General features: G+C 51.6%; 2 protein-coding genes across 5 annotated transcripts in view; one reads left to right on the top strand and one right to left on the bottom strand.

The window, feature by feature from the left end:
* The window catches only part of LOC122433412 (CGRP receptor component), a 90,088-nt gene that overhangs the window by 29,743 nt on the left and 38,616 nt on the right, over positions 1–21,729 (bottom strand). Inside the window, exon 5 of one of the 2 annotated variants that reach the window (XM_043456308.1) lies at positions 18,188–18,383. In XM_043456308.1, the coding sequence (XP_043312243.1) occupies positions 18,188–18,300 (113 nt within the window). In that variant the 5' untranslated portion in view covers positions 18,301–18,383. Of the gene's footprint in view, positions 1–1,830; positions 2,081–18,187; positions 18,384–21,729 lie in introns of those variants that run through there. The other variant, XM_043456309.1, reaches the window with a different exon arrangement.
* ASL (argininosuccinate lyase) lies at positions 7,927–20,000 on the top strand. Of its 3 annotated transcripts, none has more exons than XM_043456304.1 (17): positions 7,927–8,027; positions 8,230–8,284; positions 11,460–11,654; positions 11,986–12,069; positions 12,336–12,392; positions 12,500–12,597; positions 13,755–13,832; positions 13,945–14,022; positions 14,312–14,451; positions 14,811–14,873; positions 15,120–15,234; positions 15,375–15,459; positions 15,557–15,616; positions 15,855–15,938; positions 16,941–17,021; positions 17,164–17,270; positions 17,379–17,566. In XM_043456304.1, the coding sequence occupies exons 2-17, from the start codon at positions 8,273–8,275 to the stop codon at positions 17,521–17,523; spliced, it is 1,482 nt and encodes a 493-aa protein (XP_043312239.1). In that variant the 5' UTR covers positions 7,927–8,027; positions 8,230–8,272; the 3' UTR covers positions 17,524–17,566. The 3 variants fall into 3 exon arrangements, with proteins under 3 accessions (XP_043312239.1, XP_043312241.1, XP_043312242.1); XM_043456306.1 differs by adding an exon at positions 19,851–20,000 and having other exon boundaries at positions 7,983–8,284; positions 17,379–17,551; XM_043456307.1 differs by having other exon boundaries at positions 7,984–8,284; positions 14,399–14,451.

The following is a 21,729-nucleotide window of genomic DNA, read 5'->3' as shown; positions in this document are numbered from 1 at the left end:
AGTACGTCAAGGTTGTATATTGTCACCCTGCTTATTTAACTTATATGCAGAGTACATCCTGTGAAATGCCAGGCTGGGTGAAGCACAAGCTGGAATCAAGATTGCTGGGAGAAATATCAATAAACTCAGATATGCAGACACCACCCTTATGGCAGAAAGCAAAGAAGAACTGAAGAGTCTCTTGATGAAGCTGAAAGAAGAGAGTGAAAAAGCTGACTTAAAACTCAACATTCTAAAAACTAAGATCATGGCATCTGGTCCCACCACTCCACAGCCATTTTTATGGCTCTTGATACAGGTGAGTCTTCAAAAGAACTGAATCAAGTTATATTATCATCAGTAGTGTATGAGAATGACTGCCCCTGCCCCCTGGTCTGGCCCTACTTTTAGCATTTTTAAAAATGTGTATGTGTGACATGAAGTCTCAGTGTCACTCACTCATAAATTACTCCAGGTCACCATCCAGCCCTTTTCACCTGTCCATGCCTGCCTTGGCTTCCCAAGTGAGTCACAGCGAGAGGACCAGGACTGCCTCCATCCATGGGCAGAGTTTGGTAAGACAAGGGATCTTTTTTAAGACAGATAAATTAAAACAGGTTTGTATGCTGACAGGAAACGCTTAGTGAAAAGGGAAAAACTGATAATGGGTTGGACTAAAGTAATATACTTGCATGTTTTTTCACGTTTCATATTAAACCCCATTAGTGGACTGCAAAATCAATTTAGTGGGTTAAGATTCTATTTTAATAAAAGAGAAGACAGTATCAGAGTGTATGGTATTGTTTTAGGAAGCTTTCATTTACACAGACCTACTGTGCTTTTTTTTTAAGCCTGAAAAACACTAGTACATGTAGACATTAAACATGAGGCACAAAAACAAAAAGGAAAATATAAGTATTAATCAGTGCCAAAGAACACACAATATGGGGATGACTATAAGCTAACATAAAGGAAATCGACCCTGACTATTCACTGGAAGGGCTGAAGCTGACGCTCCAATACTTCGGCCACCTGATGTGAAGAGCCGACTCCTTCGAAAAGATCTTGATACTGCAAAAGACTGAAGGCAGGAGAAGGGGACGACAGAGGAGGAAGTCGTAGGATAGCATCACCGACTCAATGGACATGAGTTTGAGCAAACGCCGGGAGATGGTGAAGGGCAGGGAAACCCGGCGTGCTGCAGTCCATGGCGTTGCAAAGAGTCGGATACGACCGAGCGTCTAAACAACAAAATAAATTAATGTCAACCATGGAAAAATTCATTACACAATAGGCGTAAAAACTACCATTTGCACGCGGAACAATGAGCAGACACGGAAAAGGCTATGCGGAGTTAAAATTGTTAGAATGGCTTTTACCCTCGAGACACACACACACACAGGGCTAAACACACAAACTTCCCATCAAACTCGGAGAGCACTTCTTCCGACTAAGGCTTCCCCAGGAGCCCACGGCCCCTAAACAAAGCTCCCCCCCAGGATTTACCCATCTTTCCTCCTGGTACCTCCAGGCCGGACCCGGGGCTTTATACCTCAGTCTCGGTTCCGACACTGATCCTGGCTCCCCACGGTGACCCTTGCAACAAGAGTGAGTGGATGAGGGAGGGAATAGGCACTTAAAGGCAGCTGAGCCAACTGACTCGCGACCCCGCGACCTGGGCACGCGGTGGGAGTGGGCGCGAAGATCAGCGAGCCAGAGCGAGAGCCCCTTCCTCACGGCGCGCCGCGACGAGAGGTCGCCCCAGGCCCACGTCTCCCGGCTCCCAGGACCGAGACGTCCCGAGCTGTGAACGTCGGTCCAAAGCCGGCTACGCGCCCGCGAACCACTTACACTTCCATATCGCCTCCGCCTCTTCTCCTCGGGTCATCAGCACACGCCAAGCTCCCGGCCGCCTCGCCGCGGCTCCCGGCTCCACGCCGAACACCCTGGAGCCGGCTCCGCGAGCCGCGATGCACGCCGGGATCGCCGCGATGCACGCCGGGATCGCCGCGATGCACGCCGGGAGCCTGGAGGACCCCCGCGGGGCCGCGAGCTGGGCGGGCCCCTCTTAGCCGTTTGAATCCCTGCGCTCTTCGCGTGGCTCGGAATCAGAATGTTAAGCGTTTGCGAGAACATTAAGCTCACGTTTTCGTTGTCTAGTTTGTATAGAAATAGTATTAACTTACTTTAGTAAGTTACCAAAGACATAATCGGATTAGCAGGTCTTTCCGGCGTTAAAGACCCCTCGGATGGTAGCGATGGCGCGGGGCGAGGCGGTCCGGGGCTGCTGGAAACGCAGTATTTCAGGACCTGGGTGCTGGGTACGCGGTGTGTTCCGAACGAACCGTTTATGAAAATCCAGTGAGCTGCATGCATAGGTGCACTTTTCTGTATGTGTGTTATACTTGAATAAAACATTCTGAAAGGGGGGGGGGGGGCGGGAACAAACCTCAGCCTCCTTCTATTTCCCATTCATCGGAATTACTTAGCAGGGAAGTGTAAAGAACCTTAATGAGAAGCACAGTCTCCGACCTTTCGGCCTTTCTAGGCATTTGCTGAAAGGGAATTATCCTATACTTGAAGAAGGATCAATGTGTAACGATAATGTTCCTGAGATAGAGCGTAAATACTCAGCAATGAGGAATTGATCAATCTTGTTTCACGCATACAGTATAATATATGTAACATGAGAAATCATGTAGCATAATTTATATGCTGGGGAAATGCTCAAGATAGGATTTTTAAAAGATGGAAAATGATGTGGTATGACTAGTAACTTAAGGAAAAATAAGCATGGGGAAAAAATATCTAAGAGTATTGGCGCTAGAACCACCTAATCTACTAAGTTTTGTGCTCTTAAAAAAAGACATCAACAGAACCATCAGTGTCTATTATCTTCTGGATTTTTGCTATGTTTGAAATATTCCTTTAAGACTGGAAGGAAATATGCCAAAAATGAGAATGACAGGTGTCTTTTGTTTTTTTAAGATGCTATCTTTTAAAATTTTATTCATTCATTCATTCATTCCGCCTCTCTGGGTGTTTGTTGCGACATGCCGGATCTAGTTTCCAAACTAGGGATGAAACAAGAGCCCTCTGCACCGGGAACATGGAGTTTTAGCCACTGGACCACCAGGGAAGTGGGTGGGTGGTGTCTTTAGACAATGAGTCAATTGCTAATCTTTTCCCACTTTTATAGTTATAGCAATTACCATTTACTAAACATTCTCTTTGCAAGGTTCTTGATAAGTGCTTTGCTATTCCATGATTTTAACAGTTAACAGTGCAGGCTTTCCAAGCAGCCTGTGATTCTATTTACCTCCATCACTTTCTTAGGGGTAACCTTGGGAGTAACCTTGGTAGTTTATGTAACTTCTTCTAACCTTAATTCCCTAGTGTATAAGTCATGGATCTATTAGATAGCTAAAGTGCCTAGCACATACTGAGTGCTCAACAAATAATAATTACTGTGACAGTACAGTCATGACACTCTATTATGTAGTTTCCTTTGTTATCCAAATTTTACTGCTGAGGAAACTGAACCAAGCTTGGAGAGATTGTAATTTACCCAGAGTCACTCGTCTAGGCCTGTAGGGACTTAAACCCAGGCAAATCTGAACAAATACATGAAGGGTATTAAATTGCTAATAGTGATTAATGACTGGATAAACGCAACACACAGTATTAATACAATGGAATACTATTTAACAATAAAAAGGAATGGAGTACTTATACATGCTACAACATGGATGACCCTCAAATACATGCTAAGTGAAAGAAGCCAGACACAAAAGACAACATATTATATGATTCCATTTATATGATATGTCCAAGAAAAGGCAAAAAAAAAAAACCTTTAGAGAGGAAGTGGATTGGTAATTGCTGCTTAGGGTTGGGAGAGGGTAGAGGTGGTGATGGGAAGCTGATGAATACTGAGTTTCTTTGGAGAGATACAAAAATGTCCTAAAACTAGATTGTAGTAATGGTTGCACATCCCTGTGAATTTACTAAAAAAACAAAGTTTTTTAAATAGATGAATTGTAAGATATTTGGATTATATATCAATAAAGTTGTTAAAATGGTTTTTACTGGTATTTGCCTGTGACACCTGCATTGGAAGGGAAGTGAGGGGAATTTTTAACACTTAACTTTACATATTTGCAATTTTTAAAATGTCAATATACATGTTATTTTATTTTACTTTTTTACATGTTATTATAAAAACTACAAAATAGAAAAAAAAATTTTTTTGGCCAAGTCACATGGCTTGCGGAATCTTAGTTCCCTGACTGAAGATTGAACCCAGGGCCACAGCAATGAAAGCACTGAGTCCTAACCACCGGACCACCAGGGAACTCCCTACAAAAGTATTTTTAAAACAATTAATTTACTTTAAAAATCAACAAGTAAATAAAATGTCAACCCAAACCCAGATAGCCTAATTCATATGGAGAGTCCCCATTGTGTTATTCACTCAACAAACATGTACTGATGGCCCACTGGGTAGTGATTATACAAATATGAATGATACACACCTCCTGCCCTGGCTGGCTGCCAGCCTAGTTGGGAACGAGCTCTGGACATCAATAACTACAATACCCTGTGTTTAGACGCTATGGAACAGAGGAGGGGATGACTAATGAGGTGGAGAGGCGTCCCAAAGCCAGGGGTGTTTGAACTGGGAGCTGGGAAGAACACACAAGTCCAAGGCTTCAAGGATGGGCTTCCACAGAAGAGGCCTCTTAGCCCATGATAAGATGGCTAAACTTGTTTCTCCAACAGATGCTCCTCTAAGACTTTGGGGGCCATATGCAGCCACCCAATCTATCCCATGGGGACAGCCAAGTAGTCAGGAGAGAGGCCCAATCCCAAGGGAAGGCTGCCCAGAAGGAGACTGCATGAAAAGGTAACCCAGGCAACATAGCTGAAATTCCTGCCTGGCCTGTCCCCACTCAGAGCCTCCCTGCAACATTCCTAACTTGAGGCTGCCTATGTTCTCTCCCCCTGCCACCAAAGCACGTTACCCTAGAAAATAGTTTTTATTTTCTTAACAACTCACTTTTTAGGCAGAGGTATTAAGTATTGGATATACAAAGGGCTAGAACATGAGCTAAGCTTCATGTATGTCCTCCAAGGAGAAATATCCTGTTGAATATTAAAGCGTTCAGGTTTAGAGCTCAGAAGAAAATCAGAGATAGAGTTATTGAAGGTTTGAGTAGAAATTGAAGCCTTTAAAAGTGAAGTCACCCAGGGAGAGTCTAGAATCCTAAGATTTGCTAGCTGCCAGATTTACAAGCTGCCAGAGAGCTGATCTGAGCCTTTCACAACTGTACACTCATCAAATCCTCACTAAATCTCCTTCAGGATATGTACCAGGTGTTAGGTACATATCATTAGATACCTATCATTAGGTACATATGTAGGTGTTACCATACCAGGTATGGTGTTAGCATGGTCTTGTTAGGTAGTTAGAATAGGGAAAAGGAGTCCAAAATGGCGGTGGCTAAAAGACCTGGAAGGGAAAGCCTGCGAAAATAGAACAAAGGAAGGTCCGAGGACCTGAATGAGAACTTCAGGTAAAACAAACAACGCTCCTGCCTAAGCCCAATTTGCATAGGACAGGCCCAGGGGGAACAAAAAAATATATATATATAAAAAGAGAAGCCAAAGCCCTCTTCTCTCTCTCTCTCTCCCACACGATGGGGCGCTCTTCTCTTCCCGTCTTTGAATTGACGTGCCCTCATACCTCGAAGATGGATTTTCCTGCTATCATCTAAATAAATAGAGCTGTAACACTGATTTATTTAAGAGCTATAACACAGTCTGTCCTCCGAGAGCTGTGACCCTCCAAGGGGCTTTAAAGTCCGTCACTCCAAATCTTTGTTGTGACGAGACAAAGAACCGAGGAGCATACACTCGCCTGACAGTCTCATTCACTTCTCTCAGGAATTTCTGAGAATTAAGCACTATGATCGGCCCGACTCACAGAGAGGACAGTGAAGCTCACAGAGTGGTCAGGAACTGTCCGAGCCAGGATTCTCACTCTTCTCTGGTCAACTCCAACCCCGCCTGTCTCCTGCCAACATTAGGGATTTCTCCCTGTTCTACACTAAATTCTTCCAGACCCTTTTGCTGTACCAATGTGGACATTTCAGGGGAGAGAGATCAGACAAAGTTTTCACTCTCCCAAGGAAGGTAAATTCCATATAGCACTCAGCTCTCAGCTGAAAATGGGTATGATTCATTGTCTGAACAGTCCTGGACCACCCAGCTGGCAAAAAAAAAATGAACACAGATTTGCTTGGGGTCAAGGCTCCCCAGATGGATGCTGCCTGCACAGAACACAGGCTTTGTGGTCATACTCCTGAAGGTCATTCTCAGCTCTGCTACTTCCTAGCTGGGTGTTTTGTGACTCCCAGTCTCAGTATTCTCATCAGCAGAATGGGAATAATTATAGCATTGACCATAGAGGGTGGTTGTGAGGATCTAAGTACATAATCACTATAAAATATGTTCAGCATAGATAGAGCCTGGGACACAATTAGAAGTCAAGAAGTATTAGACAATTAGAAGTCAAGAAGTATTAGCTATCATTGTCATTTTGTTTGTTGTTCTATTTATATACTGGCAATGCTTCTGGCTATCTCCAAATTTCTTCCTTAACCTTTTCTTCCCTCAGGCGGGAGCCAGAGCTTTGTATTTCTGCAGATGCTCCAGAGATGTCATGATCTAAGAATGTTTCCTTTCCCTCCCAGTCTCCCTCTTTTCCTGGGAGCATACAGGAGCCCAGAGCTAGGCATCTAGATCAGTGGGGAGTCTTTCCAACACTGGCTGCAATATTGATGGATGAGAGTAGGAAGACAGGGAGGGAAGGGTTTTCCAGGCATAGGGAAGAGCATTTAGGAAACCTTGCAATAGCTTTATGCATTCTAGGAACTCCAAGTAATCCCACACTTTAGTGAGGGCTAAAAATCTTCAACCCACGAGGTATTCCAGCTATTGGTCCAAACCTTCTCAGTTGACTTTCAAGGCCGTTTACAAACTTGCCCCAACCTACTTCCCACTTCTCCTCCCGACCCCCATCCTCAAGCCCCAACCCTTTGTTATAGCCACTCTAATGGTTTCCTGTTCTCCAAGCAGATCTTTTACTTTCTGGCCTCTGGCCTCCAGAACTTTGCCCAGGCTGCCCATCCCCTAAAGGGAATGTTCTAACCCCTCCCCTTTTCGCTGAGCTAACGACTCAATGAACAGGAATTTGAGCAAACTCCGGGAGATAGTGGAGGCAGAGGAGAACTGCAGTCCGGAGTGTTGCAGTCCACGGGGTCCCAAAGAGTCAGATTTCGCAACTGAACAACAAACTCTCATCTTCCAAGACCCAACTCAGAGGACATCTCCTCCAGAATGTAGAACTTCCAGAGCAGAAGTTCGAGGCCCCCTAATCCCTAGAACCCAGGCTATCATTTCTGTTGAATAATTAATGTCAAGGAAATCTTTCCTGAATACTCCAAGATAAACGCCCCACTGCGCTGCCCCGCTGCACACCTTGTCCATGCTTTGTTATGAACTTCTTGAGGCAAGCATCATTTCTTATGCTCATTTTTTTTTCTTCAGTGTCTAATAAACTGTACCTACCACATAGGAGGTGCTGAGTATGAGTTTGTTGAATGAATGAAGAATTGGGCGTGGCTTTTCACCTTCCACGTCCAGTGAGCCCGCCAGGCGCGGCCCAGAGTCTTTACCTCTACCCCTATCCGGGATCTCCCTCCAGGGCCCGGAACAGTCTGCAGCCTAGAGCACCATCGCCCAGGCCCCACCCTCCCAGTCCCTTACGCTCTCACTGGGGCCGCTCAGCCCAAATCCGCTCCGGAGACGGTTCCGCCCACAACCAGGATTGGAGGGAGGAGGCAACGCCCACCTGGCGGGACAGCCTGGGATTGGTGAGCCCGCCGATGGGGGCGGGGACAGCGCCGGGCCGCTGTTGACGATTTCCCAGCCAGAAAAGCCCAGCCCAGTGGCTGGGCAAGAGACTCGCGGCGCGCCTGGGCGGCGTAAGTGTGCGGCGGCCGGACTGGCCCGACGGGCGGGAGCGGAGGACGCAGACGACCCGGGAGAGCGCGCTGTGCGCTGCCCACGTCCGCCTCCTCCACCGACTGCCCTTCGCCAGGCGCGGTGCCCCAACCCGGTGCCGGACCTGCCCGGGGGACCCCGCCCGGTGGCCTAGGAGGTCGTCAGTCCCGCCTTGTTTTTTAGACCCGGAGGACCTAGGCTCCCGGAGGACAAGGAACCGCCCAACATGGCATCGGAGGTGAGAGGGCCCTCGGGGGCGCCCGTCCTCCAAGCCTCCAAATGGGGACGAGGGGCGCCCTGGGAGCCAGCCGGGGCGTGACCTGCGCCTGCCGCCCTGGGGTACTGTCCTCTTTGGCTCCAGGCAGTGGGTACCCCCTGGCGCACCTGCCAGAGCCCGGAAGAGAATTTTGTCCCTTCTTCCTGGTGTCCCCACCGCCATCTGCTCTCCCCCGTCCCTCATCCCTCCCCAGCCTGTGTGGCAAACCCACCAACGCGCACTACTGCGGAAAGCGGCTCTGACCTCATCTGACCTGACAGCGCTCTGGGCCTGGCGGGGAAAGGTGCCTCCCACTCACTCAGCCTCCCCACGTCTTCACTGCTTTCTTCCCTCCCACTCACCCCTCCCCCCGCCCCACCCCTCCCGTCCTGCGCCCCTCCCCGGCCTTAGCAGCTGTCCCCGCGCAGCCAAGGCCACCGCACTCCTGTGTTTGTTAAGAGCCAGGAGGCAGGGAATCGTGTGCCCTGTGGCTCCGGTGCCACTGGCCTCTCCCCCTCAGAGCCAGAGGACTCCTGGGTTCTCTCCCTGACCGAGTGGCAGGAGTCTGGGGCACAGATCCCTTTCCTTGGGCCTCGATTTACCTGGCTGATGGGGAGAATATTAGCTGTCTGCTTCCTCTGTGAGGTACCGGATGGTGAGGTCATTGCTTTGAAACTTTCAGGTAAAAGGGGCTGTTTGCTTGATGCCGAGAAGGGAACCCTGGGCCTGGGAAGCACAAGGTGTGGGTTCCAGACCCCTCTGGCACCCATTAGCTGGCAAGTCACTTCCTCTGTGGGCCTGTTTACTGAATAAATGGGTTAAGACTGTCTGCCCTGCTAGCTTCTGGGTCATGGCAGAGGGCTAGCTTCTGGGTCATGGCAGCCAAACAGACTTGGTTTCTGAAGCAGTCACTCAACCGCCCTGAGCATATTTCCTCATTTGTAAAATAGGGATAACTTCATAGAGGGTATAACGGCATCTGGAAATGCCTAGCACAGGGCCAAGCAATAGTAGGTGTTAATAAACTGTGGCTAATGACATTAAGAGGGATAACACTGGTATTTCCTATGTGTTCTAAATTGACTATTGCTGGGAATTCCCTGGCAGTCCAGTGGTTAGGACTCCCAGCTTTCACTGCTGAGGGCTAGGGTTCAATCCCTGGTTGAGGGAACTAAGATCCCACTAGCTGCATGCTTGGCAAAATTAAAAATAATAACAATAGCTGTTGCTCTTTCATCTCAGCCAACCAACGTCCCTGCCCCCTCACCCCTCACATCCTTCTGGCCCAACTGTGCCCTGGTTCACAGCAGTGCCCTCTCCTGCCACCTCACCCCTCCCTCGGTGTGCAGGTGGTGGCATCTCTCTCTGACATCCCCCTGGAGTCCTTTTACGCCTGCCAGCAGGGTAGGAGTTTGGCCCCAAGCTCCACTGCAGAATGGGCTGCCTTCAGGAGACCAGGGCACTGGGCGACCTCTGCTTGCCCCAGGCTGTCCTGTGGGTTGGCACTAATTGGTTTGGCTGCAGCCCCAGTTGTTAAATAGCTGTTATTACTAACAACCCATGAAGGGAGTCCAGGGCCCTGCTGGGGAGGGGATGCCAGATGACGCCTAGCTGAAGGGCAGCCTGGCTCTGCATTCTGAATGGCTGGCCGAGGCCCTCAGGCCCCAGTGGTGAGGACTGGGGCCCCACATGGTGCTTTGCTGGAAATCTGGGCTTGGCTGGGCAGCATGAGGGCAAGGGGCGGGTCCAGCTCACAAGGAGGGCAGAGACTGCATCTGCAGAGCAGAGTCCTCTGGCAGCTGATGTTGCTGGGCACTGAAGCGTCAGCTCCCAGCCTGGGGTGGTCGTGGAGGGTCCAGGGGGACATGCAGAGAACAGGAGTGGAGCTAAGGCACACCCTAACCCCTGGTAGTCCTCGGCCCCTCCCTCAGTAATATCTAGAATTTACTGAGTACCAGGCACTGTGCTGTGTATGCAATTAGCTTAATCTAATTGAAAACTCACAACAACCCCACCAGATAAATACTATTATTATTCCTATTGTGTAGAGGGGCAACCCTGACATTAGAGAGGTTACATAAAGGCCTATGGTTAGGTGGCTAACAGAAGTCTGGGACATTGCAGGGGGACAGAGGAGAACATATGTCCTCAGTGGCCACTGTAAACCACCCCCGCAACAGAAAAGATGCCAGTGAAGTAACATGCCCCCTTCCACCCCGGACCACTCTGCTCCCATCCTTGGCAAACTGGGGTGTGCCCCTCAGGGGTTCTGCACCCTCTCCCCAATCTGTCCCATGTCCTGGCCTACACCCTCTGCCCCATCCCTCTACCCTTGACTCCTGGGACTCAGGTCAGCTAGTGACCTCCTATAAGGCCAGTGATAATGGGTGTATTGGGGGTGCCCTCCAGAGGTAAGGTGAGTTGGGACCTTAGGTCCCTCCCCAGGCGTGGGAGGGAGATACAGCTCACTGGAGACTGATGGAGCCCCTTGGGTGCCTCGTTACCTGTCCCTGCAGCGAATGTTCAGAACAGCAGAGCCAGCCGAGAGGCACTGGTGGAGTGAGTGTGGGGTTTAGAGCAGGGCTCTGACTTCCCGGTTGCAGGGCTGCGGTCCTGGCTCTGCCATGCTCAGCAAGGACAAATTACAGAGCTTCTCTGGGCCTCAGTTTTCCCTCTCTGTAGGAGGACAGGATGGGTACCCACTTCACACGGTTGTGGTTGGTGTGTGCCAAGCAACGAGAACGGTGCCTGGTACACAGTGAGAATGTGATGTATGTTACCCGGTATAATTGTCACTGTCCCTGATACATCAGAGCTGGATTCTAGAGTGACTTCTCACTTTGGTCACTGGCAGTCAGGGTCCCAGAAGTTTGCCTGTGGTCTCAGGGTGCCTGCCACCATCTCCCCAGAGCAGTGCGCCATGATGGGAAAGAACCCTAACTTCAGTGTCCAGTCATGTTCCCACATTCACCCCCTGAGTGACTCTGGGCAAGTTCCTGACCCTCTCTGAGCCTCAGTTTCCTTATCTGTCCAGTGAGAATAACCCTGCCCACTAGCTCCCACTGCCATCAGACTGGGTAACTCTCCTGAGGGCTCTTTGTGGGAGGCATTGTTCTCAAGGCGGGAGGAGATTAATCGCTTCTGCCCTTCTGGCCAGAGCGGGAAGCTATGGGGTGGCCGGTTTGTCGGCTCAGTGGACCCCATCATGGAGAAGTTCAACTCATCCATCACGTACGACCGGCACCTCTGGGAGGTGGACGTGCAAGGCAGCAAAGCCTACAGCCGGGGCCTGGAGAAGGCGGGGCTCCTCACCAAAGCCGAGATGGACCAGATACTCCATGGCCTGGACAAGGTACTCTCCACACTCCCAGGCCCACCCCAGAGCACGCCCCTCACCCCTTGCCATGGACCCAGGCTTTCACCAAATCCCTGAGTACAGGCTGCAGTAACATCCTGAGATGACAGGCTAGGGATCTCTGCTGGTAGTGATCAGGTGCCTAGAGAGGTGCCCTTCAACCACGTGCAGGGCTGACCGTCTCTCTTCATCCCTCAATGCCCCTGTGCTCCTGTGGCTCCTGAGAAAGGTGTTCTGGACCTGAGATACTCCCAAGGGAGGAGTGCTGCCAGGACTCAGCTGCCAATGCCCACCCTCCTGACCCACTGTGTTGCTGCCATCTCTGCAGGTAGCTGAGGAGTGGGCTCAGGGCACCTTCAAACTAAACCCCAATGATGAGGACATCCATACGGCCAATGAGCGGCGTCTGAAGGTGCGACACCCACTGTCTCATCCCCTACCCCTCCCCTCTCTGCCTTGCCTGGGGCCACTTGGAGCATAAACACCACCTCTGTTAGCTTCATCACTGGGACCTCAGAGCAGGAGGCATCAGCAGAGATGGCAGAGACTGGGCAGATCTGGGGGACCCCAGGCCAGGGAGGGAGGGTCACAGGCCAGGGAGGAACTGCAGCTGCCTGGGCTAACCCCACTGGGCTGTGAGCAGGCAGACCCCAACTGCATGCCTCCCTCCACTCCCAGGAGCTCATTGGTGAAACCGCGGGGAAGCTGCACACGGGACGAAGTCGGAATGACCAGGTGCCGCCACCTCCCTGACCCCCCACACCCGGGGCCTTCCCAACCTTGGGGTTCCAGGGAGCAGAATTAGGGCTGAGTCCCTGAGTGCCAGCTCCTCCTCCCCACAGGTGGTCACTGACCTCAGGCTGTGGATGCGGCAGAATTGCTCCACGCTCTCAGCCCTCCTCTGCGAACTCATCAGAACCATGGTGGATCGGGCAGAGGCGTGAGTCCCGGGGTCACCAGGTGGCAGAGAGGGCCAGGAGGGCAGCCAAGGTCTCTGCTCCCCCCAGATGGGCAGCCCGAATGCCAGACCTAAGTGGTGGGGGTGAAGAGGGCAGGGGGGGCCAGGCTCTGGGTTACTGGGAGCCCCAGAACTCCTGGGCCAAGTGAGGCAGAGCAGCCAGCAGAGGGCCATTTCTTTCAGCATCGCCTACCCCGAGCTGGCCCAGCTCGACAGGCAGGAGAGCTCACCCTTTGTGGATTCAGAGGCTGGAGGCTAAGGCACCAGGCAGGTGCCCTGAAGCCTGAGGAAGGGACTGGCTTGCTGGGGCACCAGAGTCCCTTCTCAGCTGCCTGAACCTCAGGTCCCCTGTCTCTGCCCAGCAAGGCAGGCAAAGGACAGAGCTGAGGGCTGCCTCCCACTGACCTCATCCCAAAGCTGACATGACTGCTGAGAAGAGTCTACTTGTGTCAGAGACGGGGTTGAGCCTTCCTTGTCCCAACTCCTGGTGACCCTGGTTTCACTGACTTCACAACTAGGGGAAAACAGGGGCCCAGAAATGTCATCCTGTGGGAGACAGGTGTCGGGAGAACAGGGAGTGACTGCTGATGAGTGAGGGTTTCTTTCTTGGGGTGATGGTACACTTTAAGTGGGTGATTGGTATATTAACTATATCTCAATAAAGTCGTTAGTTTTAACAAACCAGAACCATCACCCACAGCACCTCTGCTACTGTGCAGCCAATGATAAAGTGCTCCCAGCTTTTCTGGGCTCCTCCAGGGCTCCTCTCATGCTCACAGACTCAGCCTCTCACTGCCAGTGGTGCCGACCGTGCACCTTCCTCCCTGCCCTGGCCCCTGCCCAGATCTGCTGCCAAGGTGCAGAGGCGGGAGCTGAAGGTGTGATCTACATCTGGTCCTACACTCACCCCCTGGAGGCCCCCATAGCCACGACCCAGCACACTGCCTGCTTCCCAACCTTCACTGACACCATGTTTGTCTTCGGGAGGTCACCTGGTCCCTCGAACAGGCAGATCCTTGGCGGGCCTGCCCTGCTGTTCCCGAGAGGGGCCCAGGCCTGCAGCGTCCCAAGTGTGACAGGCAGGCCTCACCTGAATCTTGAGAGCCCCTCAGACACCCTGTCCTTGCTTTTCCCCGCAGGGAACGTGATGTCCTCTTCCCAGGGTACACACACCTGCAAAGGGCTCAGCCCATCCGCTGGAGCCACTGGATCCTGAGGTCAGAGGGGTCATGATGGAGATGCATGATGGAGGATGTGATGAGGGGGTGTGGCAGAGGGGAGGGGCCAGGCCAGGCTACCCTGACCCTCTGGCCTCCTGGCCTTCCACAGCCATGCCGTGGCTCTGACCAGAGACTCTGAAAGGCTGCTGGAGGTGCGGAAGCGGATCAATGTCCTGCCCCTGGGGAGGTGAGCAGGGTCCAGTGCTCTGAGAGTGGGGTGGGGTTCCTGCCACCTACTTAGCATAGTCCTAGGGGTTCAGCAGAAGAGGAGGAGCCAGGAAGGACAGAGGCAGACAGGAAGCCAGGCGATCAGCCTCCCTGCCCAGGGTGGGAAGGGGACCTCAGCTCTAAGATGAGGAGGACAACAAGTGTGTCAGAGAAAAGCCAGGGCTCTCTGGAGAGCCAGCCAGCTTTGTTTCCCCACCTGAGGGGACAGGTGTCTGGCTCCCAAGCTGACCAGGCTCTGGCCCTGGCAGCCAGCACTCAGCATGCATGTGCGTGTGTGTACGGCCAGGGCCCGCCTGCGGGAGCGCTGGTCACTCAGTACCCCACCCACTCTGCAGCGGGGCGATTGCAGGCAACCCCCTGGGTGTGGACCGGGAGCTGCTCCGAGCAGGTGAGGCACCCTGCCCCTCCTTTCCCGGGAGGCAACCCTCAGCACCTGCCAGGTCGCACAGACACACACCTAGAGAGGGCAGGGGTCTGGGTGAGGCTCTGGTCTGTTTCTGTGGACATGAGGCTAGAGAGGCCTGGGGAGGCCATGCTAGGGGCGCGTGGTGCCGGGGAGACTCAGGACTTCCGCCTCCCTCCTGGAGCCTGTACAAGAGACCTCCCCAACTCCTGCCCCTCCCTACTCTGCCTCCCTGGGAAGGGGTCCAGGGGGAGGTGGCTGGGCAACCTGGTTCAGGGAAGGGAGAAGTCCCCTCCCAGCCCTCCAGCCCAGCCCTATTGCCTTCCCTTTCCCACCTCGCTCAGAACTGGACTTTGAGGCCATAACTCTCAACAGCATGGATGCCACCAGTGAGCGAGACTTTGTGGGTGAGTCCTGGAAGCCAAGCAGGAGATTCGGGTTCAATCCCTAGGTCGGGAAGACTCCCTGGAGGAGGAAATGGCAATCCACTCCAGTATTCTTACCTGGGAAATCCCATGGACAGAGGAGCCTTCTGGGCTGCAGTCCATGCTTCCTGCCACCCCCGTATGGCCCACCTGGAGCCTCTCCAGGCTGGGTGAGCAGCAAGACAGGCCTGGTGAGCAGACAGCTTGCTCTCGCTTTTCTCTCACAAGCCGAGTTCCTGTTCTGGGCTTCACTGTGCATGACCCACCTCAGCAGGATGGCTGAGGATCTCATCCTCTATGGCACCAAGGAATTCAGCTTCGTGCAGCTCTCAGATGCCTACAGGTGAGGCTGTGCCCGCCCTCACCCAGCTCTGCACCCCCTGCAGGGCTGGCTTCCTCCCTATCCCCGCCCCGGGCAGAGCTGCCCAGCAGACCAGCCAAGTGGCGTGGGAGCCCCTTCAGCCCCAACATCTCTGTCTCCAGCACCGGAAGCAGCCTGATGCCCCAGAAGAAAAACCCAGATAGCCTGGAGCTGATCCGGAGCAAGGCGGGGCGAGTGTTTGGGCGGGTGAGCCAGGCAGGGAAGGGGGCATGGCCTCAGCACTGACCCGAGGGTCCAGAGGGAACTTCCCGGACAGGCTCCGAAGTGCTCCCTCTCCCCACAGTGTGCTGGGCTCCTGATGACACTCAAGGGACTTCCGAGCACCTACAACAAGGACTTACAGGTTTGGGACCCACCTGTTCTACCTCACACACCAGTTCTCGGGGTCCTGGCTCATCCGGGCAGGGGCACCACAGAATTGCCACCTCTCATTGTGTACACCCAGCCCTTGTCCACCTTGAGAGCTCTCTCTCCCTCAGTGCGGGGTTATAAGGTGCTGTGTGTTCCTAGTGGGAGGCAGTGGGGGTGCCTCCATGGGGACCCAGCTCCTGGGCCCTTACTTCCTGCCACATGTCTCCCAGGAGGACAAGGAAGCCGTGTTTGAAGTGTCTGACACCATGAGTGCCGTCCTCCAAGTGGCCACTGGCGTCATCTCTACCTTGCAGGCAAGATACACCTCTTCTCCCCGAGGCTCTTGAACTTGGGGGTGGTGTGCCAGGAGGGTGATCTTGAGAGAAGGCAGGGGTGGGTGGGTCAGGAAGACATGGGGCAGAGGGAGGGGGTATGTGCTTGGTCCTACCCTGGGAACAATGAAGAGACACACTTAAGCTGCTGCAGGAGAATGGAAGTGGGTTAGATCCAAGGAGCCCCCTCAACTGACCCGACCAGATTTCTTTTTTAACCACTTACTATGGGAGAATTCAACCTACAACAGTGGAGAGGATGTATGATGACCCTTGGGCTTCCCCAATGGCACAGCAGTAAAAGAATCCGCCTGCCAATGCAGGAGACCTGGGTTGGGAAGATCACCTGGAGGAGGAAATGGCAACCCGCCCCAGTGTTCTTGCCTGGGAAATCCCATGGACAGAGGAGCCTGGCAGGCTACAGTCCAAAGGGTTACAAAGAGTTGGACACGACTGAGCATGCACACATGCACACACCCCTACATAGTAACAGCATTCCACTTAAACAGCAATCAGCTCATGGCCATTCTCGATTCAACTATCTTTACCCACTACTTCGTCCACCATTATTTTTAAGCAAATCCCCCTCATATGATTTCATTTCTAAATATAGTTCAGGGTATGTCTCTAAAGTAGTGGTTCTCAAAGTGTGGTCCCAGAACCAGCAGTATCAGCATCACCTGAGAACTTGACAGACCTGCAATCCGAGGCCCCCCTGCAGACCCGCTGAATCACAGGCTCTGGGATAGGCCACACAATCTATAGTCTAATCAATCCTCCAGGTGATTCTGATGCATTCTAAAGATCAGCTAACACTTATCAATAGTTAGGAAATGGTGGCTCAAGCAGAGAGCAGGACAGGGTGGGTGAGAGGGGGTCTGCCCAAGGCAGGGGACATCCTGAGTGAGCAGGATGCGCCTGGAGCGGGCAGTTCTAGAACCCAGGGCCCCCGGCTTCACTGCCGGCCTGGCCTGCTGTCCCCAGATTCACCGTGAGAACATGGGACGGGCTCTGAGTCCTGACATGCTGGCCACTGACCTCGCCTATTACCTGGTCCGCAAAGGGGTGAGTGTGGGGCAGCCAGGGTGGAGGGGTCAGGGGACAGGGATGTTTCCCAGGCCAGGGTTGGGGGGCCATGGGGGCGCCCCATCAGAACAAGGGATGGAGAAAGTTGAGTCAGCACCACCCTCCTACCCGGCTCTCCCAGATGCCATTCCGCCAGGCCCACGAGGCCTCCGGGAAAGCCGTGTTCATGGCCGAGACCAAGGGGGTCGCCCTCAATCAGCTGTCACTGCAGGAGCTGCAGACCATCAGGTGCGCCCCCCCTTCCTGTCTTTCCCCCCATCTGCTGGGAGGCAAGCCCAGGCCCCCTGAGACTGGGTTGGCCGAGAGGTCCTGGCCCACCTCCTCCTTCCCCCCCAGCCCCCTGTTCTCGGGAGACGTGAACCACGTGTGGGACTACGGACACAGCGTGGAGCAGTACGAGGCCCTGGGGGGCACCGCGCGCTCCAGTGTCGACTGGCAGATCGGCCAACTGCGAGCTCTCCTCCGGGCACAACAGGCCTAAAGCCCTCCCCACGCCTCTCCCAAATAAAGTGAGTCCTAGAGGAGGCTGTGTGTTTCCTGCCCAGCCTGTCTGTCTTAGTGGTGAGCTCTGGCGGGTGGGGGTCTGTTGAGAGCACAGTAGAGGCCATCAGGGATAGACTCACGCATGCAGAAGGCCCAACGGGGTCTCACCGGCGCCTCCTCGGCCCTGCGCAGTCCCCGCCCTCACCGCCCCTGCGAAGGCCCCGCCCCTCATACCCCCCCCCCACCGCCCCGCGAAGGCCCCGCCTCTGTCACCGCCCCTGCACAGGCCCCGCCCCCGTCACCGCAGGGCCTCACAGTGATTTCCAGCCTTGGGTGTCTAGGCAGCACAGGCCTCCTTGGATCCGTGGGGGGACCTGATGGGCTTGGCTCACCCAGTCAGCCCCTGTCCATCCCCCTTCCTTCTGGGGCCCTCCCTAGGCTCCCCTGCTCCCATTCTCCTCTGGGTTAACGCAGCCCTTCCCTGGACCATCAGGCAGCACTGCAGGGTGCCCTGTAACCTTCTTAAAGGGAATGCGCTATCTGGTAGCAAAGTTGGTCATCCGGATAGTGAGTGATGCCTGGCGCTAGGTGAGCTCCATGCATGGGTAAAGACGACGCTTTCTCCACCCTGGAAAATAATGTACAAATTCACAGGCACTGACCTTGAGGTGAGGCCCACAGACAGGTGGTGCCGGAGGGGTCTGCCCATGCTGTGGTGAAGGGAAAGGATGGTCACGTTGAGGCTGCAAAGAGCCTGAGATGAGGTCTGGCACATGGTCAGTGTTCAATAACAGCGATCCCCAGAGCCAGCAGAGATGCAGAGACCTCTTCTATTAATACACAAATCTCACCAAAATCCTGATAATAAAACATGAATTTCAGACATTTCTTAACAACAAAGATAAGCTAAACACAAAGTATGAATAAGTCCTCCAAGTGAGTCTGGGAGCAACGAAAAGATTTTGTAAATTAAAGAACAAAAACCCTGGCATTGGGGGACACTACACCAAATTCCCAAAATGGTCAAAGCTATGGGTCACAGCCTCTTCTAGAGCAGTGTTTCTCAAAGCCGGGATTCCTGACTATTATCATCATCATCTTCAAACTTGTTAAAAATCAAATTTTCAGTCCCCACCAAGACCTGTTGTTCTTCAGTCGCTAAGTTGTGTCTCTTTTGTGACCCCATGGACTGTAGCCTGCCAGGCTCTTCTGTCCATGAGATTTCCCAGGCAAGAATACTGGAGTGGGTTGCCATTTCCTTCGGCAGAGGATCTTCCTGACCCAGGGATTGAACTCACGTCTCCTGCTTGGCAGGAAAGTCTTTACCACTGAGTCACCTGAGAAATCCCCAGCAAGACCTACTGAATCATTCTGGGTGGGGTCCTGCAATCTGTTTTAACAAGTGCTTCAGGTACTCCTGATGTGTGCTCAGGTTTGAGAGGCACTGATCAGAGGATGAGATGGCTGGATGGCGTCACCGACTCGATGGACATGAGTTTGAGTAAACTCCGAGAGTTGGTGATGGGGAGGGAGGCCTGGCGTGCTGCGATTCATGGGGTCGCAAAGAGTCGGACAGACTGAGCGACTGAACTGACTGACTGACTGACTGATCTTAATCTTGTTACACAAAGCTGCTGCAGACCAGCAACATCCTCACCCAGGGCCTGCCCTGATCTGCTGACTCAGAATCTGCAGTTTAACAAACTACCCAGGTGACTCCTGTGCACACTTAAGCTTCAGAAATGCTGATTTGTGGGTAAACAAGGATTTATTTTATAGTACAGGAAACTATATATTTGGTAACTTGTCATATCCTATAATGGGCTTCCCAGGTGGCTCAGTGGTAAAGAATCCACCTGCCAGTGTAGGAGATGTGGGTTTGATCCCTGGGTTGAGAAAATACTCTGGAAGAGGACATGGCAACTCACTCCAGTATTCTTGCCTGGAGAATCCCATGGATAGAGGAGCCTGGTGGGCTACAGTCCATGGGGTGACAAAGAGTCGGACACAACTGAGCGACAGCATGCATGCAATATCCTATAATGGAAGAAAATTTGAAAAAAATACATATGTATGTGTATGTGTGTATCTGAATCACTTTGTTGTATACCTAAAACTAGCACAGTACTGTAAATTAACTATATTTCAATTTTTAAAAATAAAAAAAATAAACCCAGAGGGGTCAAACAAACAAAATTGTAGGACTAAAAAAAAAAAAAAAGTGCTAATCTAGAGAATGCCTAAAACCTAGTTTTCAAAATGAAGGAGGGGCTTATGTCCATCCAACCAGACAGGATTAAAATAACTGCGATGCGCTTGCCACAGGGAGAGTGGGAATACACCGAGGCAGGAAGTTGCTGGGACACCTCCCTCCATCTCTCTCTACTGCCTCCATTGACGGGGGACACCTCAGCCTGAATGGAGACTCTGTTTCCAGGTGATCCTGTTAAGTTCTTCCTTAAGTGAATTGCTTTCAGCCTCATGGGGCTTCCCACTCATGAGCCTGGCCAGGTGTGATCCGACCTGACCAGAAAGAATGGCCTGTCCTAGCTCAGGGAGAGCAAGGGTTTGTGCAGCTTTTCTCCAGACTCTGTACTAACTGCCCAGGTCTGCCTCTTCCTGTTCTGCTACCAACTGGCTACATCCTTTCCTCTTGTCTATTTTTAATCTCAGAAGCTGTTTACACCAAAGCTCAGTGTGACCTTATATTGATTTCCTATTGCTGTAACAAAGTACCCAAAAAATCATGGCTTTAATAAAAATAACACTATCTTACAATTCTTGAAGTCAGAAATCTGAAGTGGGTTTTGTGGAAGCAAAACTGTATGTCAGCAGGGCCAGGCTTCTTCCAGAGACTAGAGGAGAATCTCCTTGTCTTTTCTAGTTTCTAGAGGCCACATGCATCCCTTGGCTTATGGCCCCTTCCTCCATTTTCAAGGCCAACAATGTAACACGGCCAAATCTCTCTTGGATCCTCTGCTTCCACTGTCATATTGTTATTTATTTATTTTTATTGACATATGGCACAGTGGTAAAGGATCCACCTGCCAATGCGGGAGATGCCAGTTTGATTCCAAGGAGGGGAAGATCCCCTGGAGGAAGAAATGTCAACCCACTCCAGTATTCTTGCCTGGGAAATCCCCTGGACAGAGGAGCCTGGAAGGCTACAGTCCATGGGGTCACAGAATCAGACATGACTTAGCAACTAAACAAAGATAATTGAATTACAGTGTTGTGTTAATTTTGTGTTAATAGTTGTGTATACTTTGTGTACAGCAAAGTGACTGTACATCTATATATACAACATATATATACATTCCTATTCATATTATTTTCCATTATGATTTATCACTGGATATTGAATATAGTTCCCCATGCTATACAGTAGGAATTTATTATTTTATTGATTCTACATATACCAGTTTGCATCTGTTAACCCCAAATTCTCAACCCAAACCTCTCCTACCCACTTTCCCCTTGGCAGCCACCAGTCTATTCTCTATGTTTCTGATTCTATTTCTGTTTCATAGACAGATTCATTTGCATTGTCATATCTTTTGACTGACCTTTCTGCTTTTTTATAAGGACCCTTGTGATTACATTAGAACCACCTGAATAAACCAAGATAATCTTGTCTCAATATCCTTAAATTAATCACATCTTCACTTTTTATCATGTTAAGTACCAGGGATTATTAAGTACCAGTTGCAAGTTCCAGGGATTATTAATCAGCTTACTACATTCTGTCTGGTTCTCAAAGATTTATGTCTGTCCCACATGCAATGTGCATTCACTCCATCCCAAGATCCCCCAAAGTCTCAACTCATTACAGCATCAGCTCAAGTTCAAAATTTCATCTAAATCTCATCAGCTCAGAAGTCCTATATCTCATCATTTAAAATGGGTATGAATGAGATTTTGAGTATGACCCATCCTGGGGCAAAATTCCTCCCTATCCATGAACCTGTGATTGTGGTGAGGATTAAATGAGTTCATACATAAAAATTCAAGAAATAAGAGGACTTCTGTGGTGGTTCAGTGGTTAAGAATCTGCCTTCCAATGAAGGGGATGTGCGTTTGATCTCTAGCCAGGGAAGTGAGATCCCACATGCCTCAGGGCAACTACTGAGCCACAATTACTGAGCCAGCGTGCTGCAACAAAAGATCCCCACGTGCCTCAGTGAAGATCACACATGCCACAATT

This window comes from Cervus canadensis, chromosome 32 (genome assembly GCF_019320065.1).
Source record: "Cervus canadensis isolate Bull #8, Minnesota chromosome 32, ASM1932006v1, whole genome shotgun sequence".
Classification (NCBI taxonomy): domain Eukaryota; kingdom Metazoa; phylum Chordata; class Mammalia; order Artiodactyla; family Cervidae; genus Cervus; species Cervus canadensis.
The sequence above is the reverse complement of the archived record's forward strand: the minus strand, read 5'-3'. Positions and strand labels throughout refer to the sequence as shown.